General features: G+C 35.1%; 1 protein-coding gene across 3 annotated transcripts in view; it reads left to right on the top strand.

Annotated features, from left to right (window-relative positions):
• The first annotated feature begins 9,164 nt into the window (after window positions 1–9,164).
• Window positions 9,165–14,550, top strand: part of LOC101703730 (ovostatin homolog 2-like) — a 41,318-nt gene continuing 35,932 nt past the window's right edge. For all 3 annotated transcript variants that reach the window (XM_004869503.3, XM_087214155.1, XM_087214156.1), the window contains exons 1-6: window positions 9,165–9,345; window positions 9,670–9,853; window positions 10,348–10,504; window positions 11,690–11,742; window positions 12,149–12,169; window positions 14,042–14,210. In XM_004869503.3, coding sequence (XP_004869560.1) covers window positions 9,284–9,345; window positions 9,670–9,853; window positions 10,348–10,504; window positions 11,690–11,742; window positions 12,149–12,169; window positions 14,042–14,210 — 646 coding nt within the window. In that variant the 5' untranslated portion in view covers window positions 9,165–9,283. The remainder of the gene's footprint in view (window positions 9,346–9,669; window positions 9,854–10,347; window positions 10,505–11,689; window positions 11,743–12,148; window positions 12,170–14,041; window positions 14,211–14,550) is intronic.

Below are 14,550 nucleotides of genomic sequence, written 5' to 3'. Positions count from 1 at the left end.
CCAAAACAGCATTAAGTTCTAAGAACTAGAATTTAAAATACCGTTTGAAGAGATACATCATCATTCAGGTTCTTATCTCTGTAATCTGGAACCGTTTTTGAGCAAACTCTTACATGGTTTTCTTACTACTATCCTGTTTTTACTTTTTTCTGTTCCCCATGGAACGTAAAGATTATTAAATCATTACTATTTATAACATTCAAGCTTAGCATAAGTAAAAGAAGGCAATCCTAAACGTTTTTCACTAGGCTCTGATTTGTTTACTACTTCACTGTTTTATGCAGCAAAATTGAACATAGCATTACTTTCAAAACATGGAATATTTTATTATAATTTTATAATATTTGAAAAGCTACTACTTCAATAACAGTGTTTTCAGTTTCTACTCTACTTGGAAAATTCCAAATCATGTTAATAATACTTCCAATTCAAGAGTTACTTTCTTGTCAAACCATTTTAATAATTTTTCCCATTTATACTTCTAATATGATCTCATAGAGCATTACTCACAGTTCAAATGTGAAATATTCATTGTATCAGCTGATTTTGTAATTTCTGTTTACCTAACCCTCTGAGTGACAGTGAACTATTTCCGTGAACAAAACAAATTTGTTTATCACCATGAACTGTTTCAATATTAAGTTCCTCTCAACATATATGGCACCCTATAGTTATTTCTCCTCTGCAACACTTATCATGATTGTAAAATAATAAATAATCGTGCATCTATTTAATCTGTACCTTTCTTGTAAAATGATAGTTTCAACAACTTATAGTCAGCTCTTTGCACACACTGTATTAGTAGATTTTTGCTACTAGAACCAAATACCTGACACACACACAGAACTTCAAAGAGGAGAGGTTGAGTTCTGCTCATGGTTTCAGGGGTTTCAGTCCATGGTGCTGGCTGTGAGGCCAGGGCAGAAGCAAAGTTGGTACATGTTGAAGTGGAGCAAAATTAGTAACTTCATGGTGACTGGGAAGCAGAATGGGTTGGAAGAACACCAGAGAGGAAGGGGCCAGGACCAGATATAATACCCAAGGTCACTCTTCCATGATCCACCTAGATACATCCAGAAGTGTGTCTCATTCAACGTTCAGGTAGTTTTCAAACCAATTAAGTTGACAATCCTGCTTAGTGTCAAACTCAAATATCTACCTGTAGATAGTATGTACTCCATAAATATGTTCTAAGTAAATGAATGAGTACAAGTATTCCTATAGCAGTGAAGACCAGTAACCCAAATGGTATTGAATCTGTCAAGTAATTGTAGGGACAGAAAAATGTGACCCCTTTCCTTATCAAGCTTTAAGGGCCATGTCAGGTTAGAACAAGACAGGTTAACAAGGCATAACCAATTTATTTAATAAAAATTTCATGTGACACGAAAGACTTAAGAAATGAAGACCCAAAGATCCCAGATAAACTATCCACTTTTTATGCTTAGTTTTGATGAAGAATACACAGGCATGTAAAAATATGATTGGATAAAATAAGTATGATCTGATGGTAATAGAGTGAGTGGAAAACTCAGCAAGGCCTCTACGTTCAGGTTCTTCTTGGCCTGTCTGTGTAGCATTCCATCCTCTGAGGATAAGGCAGGACCCCTTCTAGAATGAGGGTCTTAGACCTACGATCTGTTAAGGTAAGTTAGAAGATGTCTTTATGGCTAGTGAATTAGCTTTGTTACTACAATAAAATATCAGAAACAGCTAACTTCACAAAGAAAAAAGGTTTCTTAAGCTCAGAAATCTCAGAGATAATCACTAAGACCAGGCGACTGGTTTGGCCTCTGTGAGGACCATGGATGGCAGCTCACTATGGGCAGAGTGCTTAGGTGTGAAAGAGTTCACATCATTGCCAGACAGGAAACCAAGGAGGGAAACTGATGCTCCACAGTCACTTCTAAGGGTAGCCCCCAAAGATTTAAGACACCCCACTGAGCCCCATTTCCAGAGATTCCACCAACTCCAACAATGCAACCTATAGACCGTGCCTTCAATCACAATGGGCCGCAGTGGGTGTTACCAATACACCATAGCAACCAGCCCTTGCCACCTAACTGTGGGGACAGTTGAAGAAATATTTCTGAGCTTTATGGCTGGCTTGGAAGCAGAAGGTTTCTAGTTTCTACCACCCATAGAGAGAGGAATTCATAATTTCTATGTCCTTCTTTGGTGGAAAAAAAGCCAGGGAATGAAGGGTGGGAGAAGTTGAGAAAGAAACTGCCTCTGAGGCCCTCCTGACATTTTTAAGTTCAAAGTACTCAACACGCCAAAGTGTCATACTCTGGAAAGTCATCTTCTGAGTCCAAGCATAGTACTGATGTAATATGTGCTTCTTTTCTGGTATGTCCTTTTGCTCAGCAGAAACCTGCTGAGAATACATAGACATAGTATATTAGTACATTGATCTTTATTCTTTTTTTATTTTAGAGGGACAATAAACATTTTATTTTACATTTTGTGTTTACTTAAAGTAAATAAATGTGCATTCATCGCCAATATTTTGATGTAGAATGAGAGCCATTTCCTGAAAATGTAACCATAATGGAAATTTCACCTCACTATTTCTCTTTTGCTTTTCTTCTTTTTCTCTTTTTTCTTTCTCATTCTCTTTTCTCCCTTCTTTCTTCCAATCCTCCCTCTTTTCTCCCTACCTCCTTTCCTTCCTTCCTGTTTTATTCTTTCTTTCTTTTCAGTTTTTATTCCTTTGAATAAAGCATAGATTCAGAATATTACAATTTTGTTGTAAGAATTTGCTTATAATAGGTATTTCTACCTTGTGTGGTTGTTAATGATATTACAATTTATTTATTTTCCCTTGAGATTTATATTTTGTAAATTGACATATTTGTACTCATTCATTTGATATCTTATTATAATTTGAGACATGAGTATAATGTATAATGATCAAATTAAGATACTTAGCTTCCATTTCCTCATATGTTGTTATTTCTATGCATTTAGACCTCTCTAATTCTTCTAGTTATTTTCAAATGTTTAACTAATTGTTGTAACCTAGAGTAGTCCTTATGTGCTGTGTAACATTAAGACTGTCCCCTCTCACCTTTCACTTCCTAGCCTCTAGTGATGTTTTCTCTCTTCTCTGTAGTCAACTTTTTCAGCTTCCACAAATGAGTAAGAATATGTGATTTTATGTCTATCTGTGTTTGAGTTACTTTACCTAACAAAATGTCCTTCATTTTTACTGCAAAGGACAGAATTTCATCCTTTTTATGGTTGAAAATTATTATATCATGTATAGATAGATATAAACTTTTTTTATTCACTCATCTATGGATATTTTGCTTGATTCCATATCTTGGCTATTATGAAAAGTGATGCAATATATATGGGATTACAGATATCTCTTTGATATGATCATTTCATCTCCTTTGGATATATATCTAGGAGTGATATTGCTGGATTACATGGTAATTCTATCCATTTTCTTAGATAAATTTTCCTAGTAATGAATTACAAATGATAGGTTTTTTTTAGATTTCCTTTTCAGTCAGTTTATTACTGCTGTATTAAAATGCTACTGCTTTCTGTATAGTCATTTTATACCTGCAACATTACTACATTTCTTTGCCAGTTATGACAGTTTTTTGGTGAAATTTTTTAGGTTTTTCTATATATAAGGTCATGTCATTTGCATACAGAAATAACACAATTTCTTTTCCAAATTAGATGTCTTTTATTTCTTTCTCTTGACTAATTGTTCTGGTTAAGATATCCTGTGCTATGTTGAAAAGGAGTGGTGAAAGTGAGTTATTTGTGCTTTGTTCCAGGTCTTAGAGGAAATGCTCATAGTCTTTCTCCATTCACTATGATGTTCACTATAGGTTTACAATATGTAGTCTTTTTTTATGTTGAGGTATAAACCTTCTATTTGTAATTTATTGAGGGTTTTAATCATGAAGGATGTTGAACCTCATTAAATGCTTTTTCAGTATCTATTGAGATGATCATACAGTTTTTGACTCCAGTCTGTTGATGTGTTGTATTATATTAATTGATTTTTGTACATTGAAATATGCTTGCATACCTAAGATCAATCCTATTTGAATATGGAATATATTCTATCTCATGTATTGTTGGATTTGGCTTGATACTATTTTGTTGAGAATTTTTGCGTCTGTTGTGCATCAGGGATACTGGTCTGTAGTTTTCTTTTATTGCTATGGCTGTGTTATGGCTTGTGTCTAGATTTCCCAGCAAAGCTTCATACAATCATAGGTGGGGTTTTTCAGAGGTGGCTGGATCTAGAGTATGTGATGCTGGGATTGATTCATGGTGCAATGCTAGCATCAAGGGCACAAGGATTAAGGCTGTGAGAGCTACCCTCCCTAAGTAGCCTAGATAAGATTTAAGGGATACAAAGAGCTGTGGTCATCCCTTGCTTGCTTTGCTACCTTCTGCCTGCCATGAAGAGTTTCTCCTCTGTGATCCCTGTCTGCCTTGCCACCCTGCCTTGGAGCTAGCCGATTATGGACTGAAACCACTACAAACTGTGAGCTAAATGAACCTTTCCTCCTTTAACTTTGGGTGTCTGGTATTTTGTCTCAGCAACAGGATCAATAACTAAGACAACCTGTGTCTGGTTTTGACAACAGCAATACTGACTTCATAGGATTATTTTGACAGAGACCTTTGTTTCAATTTTTAGAATAATTTGAGAACATTTGTATGAAGTCTTTTCAAAGTATTTTGTAGAATTCAGCAATGAGACAATCCTAGGATTGTCTTTGTTTGGGAAACTTTTATTACTGATTTAATTGCATTGCTTTTTATTAGTCTTTTCATGTTTCCCATGTCTTCAATGTTCGATATTTGTAGGCTATATGTGTGGAGAAATTTATCCATTTATTCTGGGTTTTTAAAATTTGTTAGTATACATTTGTTCATGATAATCTGTAATAATCCTTTGTATTTCTGTGTTACCAATAGTAATATTGCTCTTTTCATCTCTGACTTTATTTATGTCTTCACTCTTTTTTTTAACTGATTACCCTCACTAAAGATTTGTTGCTTTTGTTTATCTTTTCAAAAATGACTTTGTTTCATTGATCTTTAATCTCATTTACTTGGTCTTTATTGAATTTATTTCTGCTCTGATCTTTATTATTTCTTTCCTTCAATTAGTTTTGGATTTAGTTTGCTCTTGTTTTTCTAGTGTTCTTTCTCTCTCACTGGTGCTTGAAATTGAACCCAGAACCTTTGCACTGGGCTATATTCCCAGTCCTTTTTTATTTTTTATTTTTAAAACAAGTTCTCACTAAATTGCCCAGGCTGGGCTTAAATTTGCAATCCTCTTGCCTCAGCCTCCCAGAGTGCTGAGAGTGCAGATTAGTGCCACTGTGCCTAACTTCTCTTTTTTTGATGTACTAGTAGATTTTTATTTCCATAAACTATCTTCTTAGTACCATTATATTCCATAGCCCATAGGTCTTTGTATATTGTTCTTTGTTTTCATTTGTTCCAAGAAAGTTTTTAATTCTTTTTTTATTTCTTCATTAATTGATCAAATAGTAATTCAGTAGTATGCTACTTATTTTTCATATATTTATACATTTTAAATCCCTCAGTGTGCCTGAGGGACAAAGGGCTGGGGGTGGGGTAGGGGTGGAAGTCCAAAATATAGCACACTTTGCCAGTTAATTAAAGGGTTACGGCTTCTGCCTAGAATGTATTTGTGGTCCTTTGTTAGGTCTCAGAACTGAGAGTGACAGCCACAGAGCACGGTCACGTCCTCAGGTAACACGTTGTGCATGTGCCTTCTGATTCCTGGCTACCTGGCATTCTAACTCCGAAAGAGGCACAGGGCCATTCCTCGCTCCCTTGGCCTATGTCTGTTCACATGTACAGTATGGCTGACCCAGGGTATAGAGAAAGGAAGTGTCCTCTAAGGACTCTTCCGCTCTGGGACTGGAATCTAGGTTAAATTAAGATGTTCCTTTTGGTGATTTTCCTAAGTCATGAAAGCTCCTGAGCAATCACTGACCATCAGAAGAGGACAGGATAGGAAGATATTTTGCAATTCCGAAGTGGTTTCTAAGTAAATCGTTGATAAGCACCCTCATTTTCCCACTTCCCTGGACCCCAAGTGTAACTCTCAGGGGTGCATAAAAACATGTCCAGCCTACCTTCTACCTTCTCATTGGAAGTCATAAGTTCTCTCTCTCTCTCTCGTTGATTAAGCTTCATTGCATTATGATCAATAATGATACATGATATGATTTTAATTTGGAACTCGTTTTGTGAGCTAACATATGAGCTATCTGGAGAATGTTCCATGTGCACATGGGAAGAATGAATTCTGCAGCTTTTGGATGAAATATTTTATAAAAGTCTGTTAGGGTTACTGTGTCTACAGTAGAGTTTAACTCCAATATTTGTTGTTGTTTTTCTGGTTCTAAATAACTTGCCCATTGATGAAAGAGAAGAGATAAAGTCTCCAACTATTATTGTATTGGAATCTAATCTTTAAATCTAATATTTATTTTATAAAATTGGGTGCTGCAGCATTGGGTGCATATATATGTGTTGATATTCTTTTTCTTTTTGAGTTGATGTCATTTTTTGTGTCTTTTTATTTTTGACCTACAGTCTGTTTTATCTAAAAGAAGTATAGCCACTCCTGGTTTCTTTTGGTTTCCCTTTGCATGCTATTTTCCCAACACTTCATTTCTTATCTATGAGTATTTTTACTGGTGAAGTTTCTTATAGGCAATATACAATTGGGTCTTGTTTTTTACCTCAGCTACTCTTTATCCATTTATATTCAAGGTTATTATTGATAAGTAAGAATTTACTCCTGTAATTTTGTGAATTTTTTATTGCTTTGCATATTCTTTGTTCCCTTTCCTCTTACTTATTTTTTTAAATCTTTTGTAGCTTGGTTGCCTTCTATAATGATAGGGTTTGATTCTTTTTCTTCCTAATTTGTATATATCCTATACCAGTAAGTTTTATTCCTTCACATGTTTTTATGATGGTAGTCATTCCCCTTTCTCTTTTAGAAATAGAGTTCTTTTTAATATTTTTTGTATGGAGAGTCTAATGATGATGAATCCTTCAAGTTTGCTTGTCTTGGACAGTTTCAAAAAAAGAAAAATGAAGAGAAGTGAATGGGATAATTAATACACTGTTTCTAAGTAAAAATTATTATAAATCACTTTTATTTTGTCAAGAAGTGGTGTATGTGCATGTGTATGTGCATGTGTGTGTGTGTGTGTGTGTGTGCGCATGTGTGTGTGAACTTTTCTTTCATTTCTTTAACCATTATGTTTGAAAGCTGAGCATAGTATCTGTTGGGAGCAATGCTACATAATTCTAGGGAAAAATCATTTGGTTAGCCTAGTTCTCTTGCCTACAGCCCAGCTACAGAATAACTCCAGTTTGGCCTCTGGTCACAACTGAGACTTCAGTGATCCAGTGATGCTGTGATTCTTCAGGACAAAAAACATCCTGGGAAAACAAACATCTGCTCAGTTCCTCATTGTTCTTGGACTGTTAATATCTTGTTTGCCGGAGATGTACTGAACTCTCTACAAGCTTTCTGTTACACCTTGTTTATCCCAATGTAAACTACTAAACTCTTTGCAAGTCATTTGTTATCATGGGAAGGGTAGGTACCGCTCTCTGTGAGGCCTGGCAAAGGGGTGATTGACTCTCCCCTGAATGCTACACACTTGGGCCTTAGTCCACTGAGGTCAAAGTTGCTAGCCATTATATTTGTGATTAAAAACTTCCCTCCCCAACCTCTTAATATTTTAAATGATTCCTCTTACACAGTTTGGTTGACTCAAAGACTAAGGAGCTATGGTCTGCTCTATCTTAGAGCCTTTATAAAAATGGAACTCGTCAATTTAATGTAACATGTGATAATTGTACATTGTCAAATTGTGTAAAATTCGGGTATCAAAATGTTTTAATAATTCATAGGCGGATTTCTGTTTATGTTTCTTCTTTTCGTGATATTCAGCCAGCGTGTTCGATCCATGTTCTCAACAATGGCTGTTCAATTACATCGTTAAAAATTGATCACCCTTAAGTAAGAGGCCGGTTAGTCAATGACGGGTTTGAGACCAGGAAAATCTCTTACCAACCTAAGGCAGGGAAGTTTCTCTTCCCTATGACGGGTAAGGTGGGATTTTGTCCTGAGATCTCACCTAAGACAGGCACGGTCATCTAATAAATAAAACAGGGGGAGATGTGGGGAGCGGTGGCAGCCAAAAAAGCTCCATTTTAAGTTTACCCTCCGTTGTAAATAGTTAGGAGATTATGTTATGGGGAACCGTGTCCTTGCCAACTCTGATGCTTACCTTCAGAGGTTGCCTTAGAAACAAGATGAATGTTCTGTAACCTCAAGAAACAAAGTAGCCCTTGAGGGCGGGGAATGTTCTGAAAATTAGTAAACAAGGAAGCAGGTGTTTTTTGTATAAAGATCATGATTAATGACCTAACTCACTGAGTGTATAAAAGAGAGGTATAAATAAACTTGCTCGCTTGGTCTTGGGAGCCCTCCCGACTCTGTCTCTTTGTCTTATTTTCTCAGTCCTTCTTTCCCCCATTCAGGAACCTTTCGACTGGTGACGGCTGGTCCGTCACAAGTATCTCACTAAGAAATCATATTAAATGTTGAATGTAGATAAACATTTTGTGTTGAATTTTGCATTGTGAAATTATAGTAGAATAACTTGACAGTTTCAATTACCTGTAAAATGATCCCATACTGAGATATCTGTTTGCATCATATTTTGGCAACATCAATAATACTTCTTCTCCCAGAAGCCTGCAAAATTTACCTTTTGGCAAGTGATATGGTAACAGATCTTTAGAGAAGTGTTTTCCTAATTCCTATGCATAATACTTTTAATAATACAGTCAGTCCTGTGATTGAAGTTCGAAAATAGTTTGAACTCTTAAGTGTCACAAACTACTTTGTTTTTCTGTTTCTTCCTGTGCAACTTGTGCTGCTGATTCCAAAACAGAACAACATCCAGTAAAAATAACCAGGAAATGTTAGATAAAGGGATACCCCCCCCCAGAGAAGTAATAGGAGAGGTGATCTAAATGTTATTAGTTCGTTCCAGGGTACTTGCTCCAAAAAGTAATTGACCTTTCCGTGTAACTATAAAAGCAAGAAGGCAGAGAAAGAGAGATGTAGAGTAGAAAGAAGAAAAGAAAATGCAGAGCTGAGGTAGCTGGTTTCTAATGAGAGAAAAAAGAGAATAATTTAAATTTGCTATTATTCAGGCATTGGGATATAACAATGCCCTCCATTTTGCTGTGCACCTTTTTGCTTCACTTCACCATTGCTGTGGCATCAAATCCGTAAGGGAATGTTAACTCTGTTTATGTTAAAGTACTAGCAATGTGACTCCATTAAAAATATTCTATATTAAATATGATTATATTTTACCATTTCAACTTCTGAGACTGAGTACTTGTTTGCCCTATGAATTTTAAGCAAGTATGAAGGGAATGAACATTTTATTCTTAAGGTACCACTCTCTTTGTTTGCCCAAGATTATTATAATTTTACCTATGAAAATGTGTATGTTTCAGGAATATTTCAATTGCTAAAATTCATTTTTGTAGATGTTCTCCATTTCTTCTAAGCTTGTTTATGAAGTGTTGGTTACTTTCTTTGTACAGACAATACATCCTATGGGCCTCCTCGGTGGTGCAGAGTTACTCGACAGAAAGAGCTTGTCTCCATCTCTTAAACCTTAATGAATCTGTATCCCTGAATGTTGTCTTAGAACATGATGGCTCTAATACTACTATTTTTGATCTGTCTGTGGAAGAGGATACCTTTTATGCCTGTGCAAATTTCAAGGTAAGGCACTAAATTTAACATTCAAGACTGCAGGTGGAAACATGAAAACATTGCTTTAAGTTGTTTTTAGATTTCAAATCTTGATTTGAATGACTTGTGGAAACAGGGAGCAAAACAAGGAATTTTAGAGAGGCAAAAAATAAAAACATTTCTACATGCACAAAACTTATGAAATATTACCACTCATCTACTATAGGAAATGATAATGAATTATTGCTGCATTTTGGATGGTAAAAATGTTCCACAGTATGAGGAAAACCAATTTACATGAAGAGAAAAAAGGGTTGGATTCAGAGGAATGACAACCACAAAACAGAGATAGAAAACAAGAAGACATAAACATAAATTACTATCCTCTCAATAAATTAACAAATTGTAACGAGTGATGATCAAGTCTTTCCTTAGGAAATAATGGATTTATAAGGCTCTCTCTGCCTGATAAGCCAAATTAAGGAATTGTTATTTTTCTATTCTCTGTTTTCCTACATAAACAGGTCTCTCCGAAGTCCTCTGAACAACTGGCTTTTATCACATTGTTGGTGAAAGGAGATACTCTCAAAGTCTCTGAGAGAAGATCTGTAGCAATCACTTCAGAAGAGACAGTAACTTTTGTGCAAACAGATAAACCCATCTATAAACCTGGAGACAAGAGTAAGATAATATTTTGACTTCTTTTGATTTTCTTTTGCTTTGCTTCATAAAGTATTGCCCCCTCACTTTTCACTGTATGCAAATTCCAGTGACAAGCCTCCATAATACAATGTTCACAAGCACGGAAAGTGGAGTAAAACTGTTTGGACTGAAGAATTGCTCCACAATTTGCCAGTTGCACAAGTTAACTGACTCTCTTTCGTGGTCTCAATTATTTTATCCATAGAGTATAGGTAATGAAAATTTTTCTCTTACAGAAATATAGCAAGAATAAAATGCAGAGCTAAGGTAAAACAGTGCCTAGTATACAGCAAACATCTCATAAATAATATTTATCATTTTCATTATTATTACTCATGTTTGTAGATGTAACCAAACACCTAATAATCTAGGAAAAGCATTTCTATTTTATTTATTATTGATGTACATAAAAGTAGCAGAAAGAACACCATACTAAAATTCAAGAGTTTGGTTTTGATTTTGGCTTTCTGTTATTGGCTTTTGACAAGTAAATTCTGATCTTAATACTTGATACTTAATTATGTCATTTGTAAAATAAAGAATAAGAAATTATCTATAAATTTTGGCTTCTTTGATAGCACCTATTTATAAGATTTATTGAAAAGAAATAAAAAACTAAAATAAAATTCTTAGAGTGATTTTTGGATGCATTGTACCTCTTCTTCTGGACTTACTAAAATGTTATGATGGATAAATATAGATGTAGTTATAGGTATAGATATATGGACATACAAAAAGAGCTAAAATCTTTCCTTCTAGCTCTGCTAAAATTGCTGCTGCTAAAATTAAATTTTGCTATATCAATATATTTCTCCAGGAAAATTTTGTTTATCTTCTATCATATATATTTTACATTTGTCCCTCTATTACTAGTTCTATTACCAGACTATTACTAGCCTGAAGATATTCCTATGGGTTGTTAGGGCAAACGTTTCTGATGGTGCCCAGTGTCAACTTATATAACAGCAAAAATCGTTAACAGAGGGATTGCAAACATGCATAAGCAATCTTTCCCAGTGGAACCCAAATCTCAGAGGATCAAATGAAATCCAAGGGAAAAGGGAACTTAGTATTCTGTAACAGTGGAGCAATTAATTGCTATATCTATTTAAAATAAATGTCTGGGAGAAAATAAGAAAAATATCTCTTGCTTCTCTCTTTCAGTTAACTATCGTGCTGTGACATTGGATACTCAATTCAAACCTGTTAAGGATTTGGTGAGTTTGATCATTTCTAATGGTACAATAAATTAAAGATATTAAACAAATCCATTGCTATACAAAGTCTTCAGGGAGCTTTCCATGTAAGGTTCCTAGGTGGAATATTATGCTAACCTCATGTTTAACTGTAAAATTTTCATTTATATTGAGTTGATTTACATTTCTTTGGGCCTTTTCATCAAATAAAGAAGCCATGGGTTTCATGGAACCTATTTTCCACATCCCAGAAGAGGTTGGGGACCACTTTCACCCTTAGTGTGTGTTTGGCATCTTTAGCTACAGAAACTTTATTGCCTGGGGAAGTGAGGGTTAATGCCAATGGGTGTAATTTATACAAATAATGGGTATTTGGCCAAAAATAATGTATTACTATTAAACTATTAATCTTATTTTTCTTTTTCAGTATCGTTTAATCACACTTCAGGTAAGAGATCTGCTTTACACACCCATTCTTTAAAATATTTAGATGACTAAGGAGATGTTTAAATTCCATTTAGTATACTTAGAAATTAAGATGAGTGAGGTAAGGGAAAGGGATATCTCTGTGTGTGTACACATGTAGGCAGCAGGTGAAGATAGAAATGAAAGCTTGTTGAATTTAGTGCAGGCTGTGGGGAAAATGCAATAATTTGGTTTTTATGGAATATAAAATATTATATTCTGAGACAGATTTATGCTTGAAATTTCTTAGTTTTGGCTGCTGGTCCTTCTGCATCTTCAAATAAGCCATATCTTATTTTAAAAGAAATAGAAAGCGCAGACATTTCAAAATGTAAATATAACTACAAGGTGATTTTATTCATTATAAAATGGATTCTGCTTTCAGAATGTAGTTAACAGAGCCTCCTTTTACCATCTTAATTCTCTAGAGTAGTGGTGGCCTTCAAAGATATTTGAAGTTGTATGCCTATCAATAAGTAAGTTTTATCAATCAACTCCAGCCTACATATTTTATTCTCTACTACAATATGTGCCATTATTATTAGCTAATTCTAAAGGTTAATTAATGATATCAATATAGGCTTCAAATGATCTTCTTTATGATTCGAATGTTTCCAAGTCTATATGGGTAGCAAATAGCTTATCATCATAATCAGTTAAATTTCAGGTAGGCACATCCACATTTCTGCATTATTACTAATCCACAAATTGTATTATCTTCACATCTGGACTCAGCAAATGCTATGTCCCACTGCAAGCAACAGAAAACTAGCTAACATTGGCTTAAATGAGGAAAAATTTATAGTTTTCACAAACCATGAAGCACAATATCACCAAGCCTCCAGACTTCCTCTGTGTAACCTCTTTGCCACCTTCGACATGGTGCTTGCTTGCTCTTAATGCCAGATGAGTCTGAATTGTTTAGAAACAATTTCTACCCAGTGACTTCCGCTACATTTAATTGATCAGCACTTGGCCACATTAGTACCCCTAACTGAACGAAAACCTGAGGAATTATTTAAAAGCAAATAAGAATTTTGTTTCAAGTCTAATGAGTATGAATTATACAAAATAATGGATTTATAATAGTATGTTTCCTTTATGGAGATCTTTATTAGGATCTATTAGAATTAGATGGTATAGAATTATTAAATCAGGCTCCTGTAATATGAGCTACATCTGTTCAAAGCAAACGAAAGGAGAAGGGTGGTATTCTAACCTTTTCTCATCAGAGAGCTTCCATTTAGCAGACAGTACATGCAGTGCCTAATCCATGACCATTTAGATAGAGATCAAGTAAAAACCTGTGCCAGTTTGGATTGGTGTTGGTGTGAGTCCATTCTAATTTGGGGAACACCACTTGGAAACCACCACATTGAGTTTTTTTGTGTTTTTTGTTTGTTTGTTGGTTGGTACTGGGGATCGAACTCGGGACCTTGCACTTACGAGACAGGCGGTGGAACCACTGAACTAAATCCCCAGCCCCATATTGAGTTTTTAATCCTTTAATTATGTAACTCTGATCAAAATCAGAGGTGTAAGTTATAAATTATTTCTTCTTATCATCTTTGGTCTCAAGAGGATAGACTTTAAGACTGAATTTGAATATATTGAGCAAGTTACATTGCTCTAATGATTTGAGGCAATGGGTTCAATATAATGATAACACTTTCTTTACTTCCAGTGGCTACAGAAAATACCAAGACATAGGATCAGGGATTTAGCTCAGTGATTCCGCTGCCTGCCTCGAAAGCGCAAGGTTCTGAGTTCAATCCCCAGTACCAGAAAAAGAAAAGAAAATACCAAAACAAAGAAGGAAATGATCCTACTAGCATCTAACCTCTGTATTTTCCAGGATCCTCAAAACAATGTGATTTTTCAATGGAAAAATGTGACTTCTGTCCAAAATATTACCCAGCTCTCATTCCAACTGAGTTCAGAACCAATGTTTGGGGATTATACAATTGCTGTGGAAGGAAAATCAGGACAGACATGGACACATCAATTCACTGTTAATAAAGATGGTAACCAACTTGCTATTTGTCCTATATAAATGCGTTCAAAGTAACTGAACAAAACCTTTATGTTGGTCTTAGATAAAAATAGTGAAGCTTGTTTTGGTGTTCGGACATCTCCTTTCTTGTCCTTTTCTGCTGTCCCATCAGTCGTTTCTTGCCCCTCACTGCTTGGCCTATGTCTTTATCCTGATCCTTGCCTTTTCTGCAAAAAATATCCCGTTTCCTAAAATGCAGACAATGTTCTAGAAATGATCTATGTGATTACACAGAAAAATAAAATGAAGTTCAGAGGGCAACGAAGAGAACAAAAAGGAGAAAAATTAATCCTTTATGAGACGCCATGCTG

Source organism: Heterocephalus glaber, unplaced genomic scaffold (assembly GCF_053883595.1).
Source record: "Heterocephalus glaber isolate CG9 unplaced genomic scaffold, H.glaber_assembly_v1.0 deba00001444, whole genome shotgun sequence".
Taxonomy (NCBI): Eukaryota; Metazoa; Chordata; class Mammalia; order Rodentia; family Bathyergidae; genus Heterocephalus; species Heterocephalus glaber.
The sequence above is the reverse complement of the archived record's forward strand: the minus strand, read 5'-3'. Positions and strand labels throughout refer to the sequence as shown.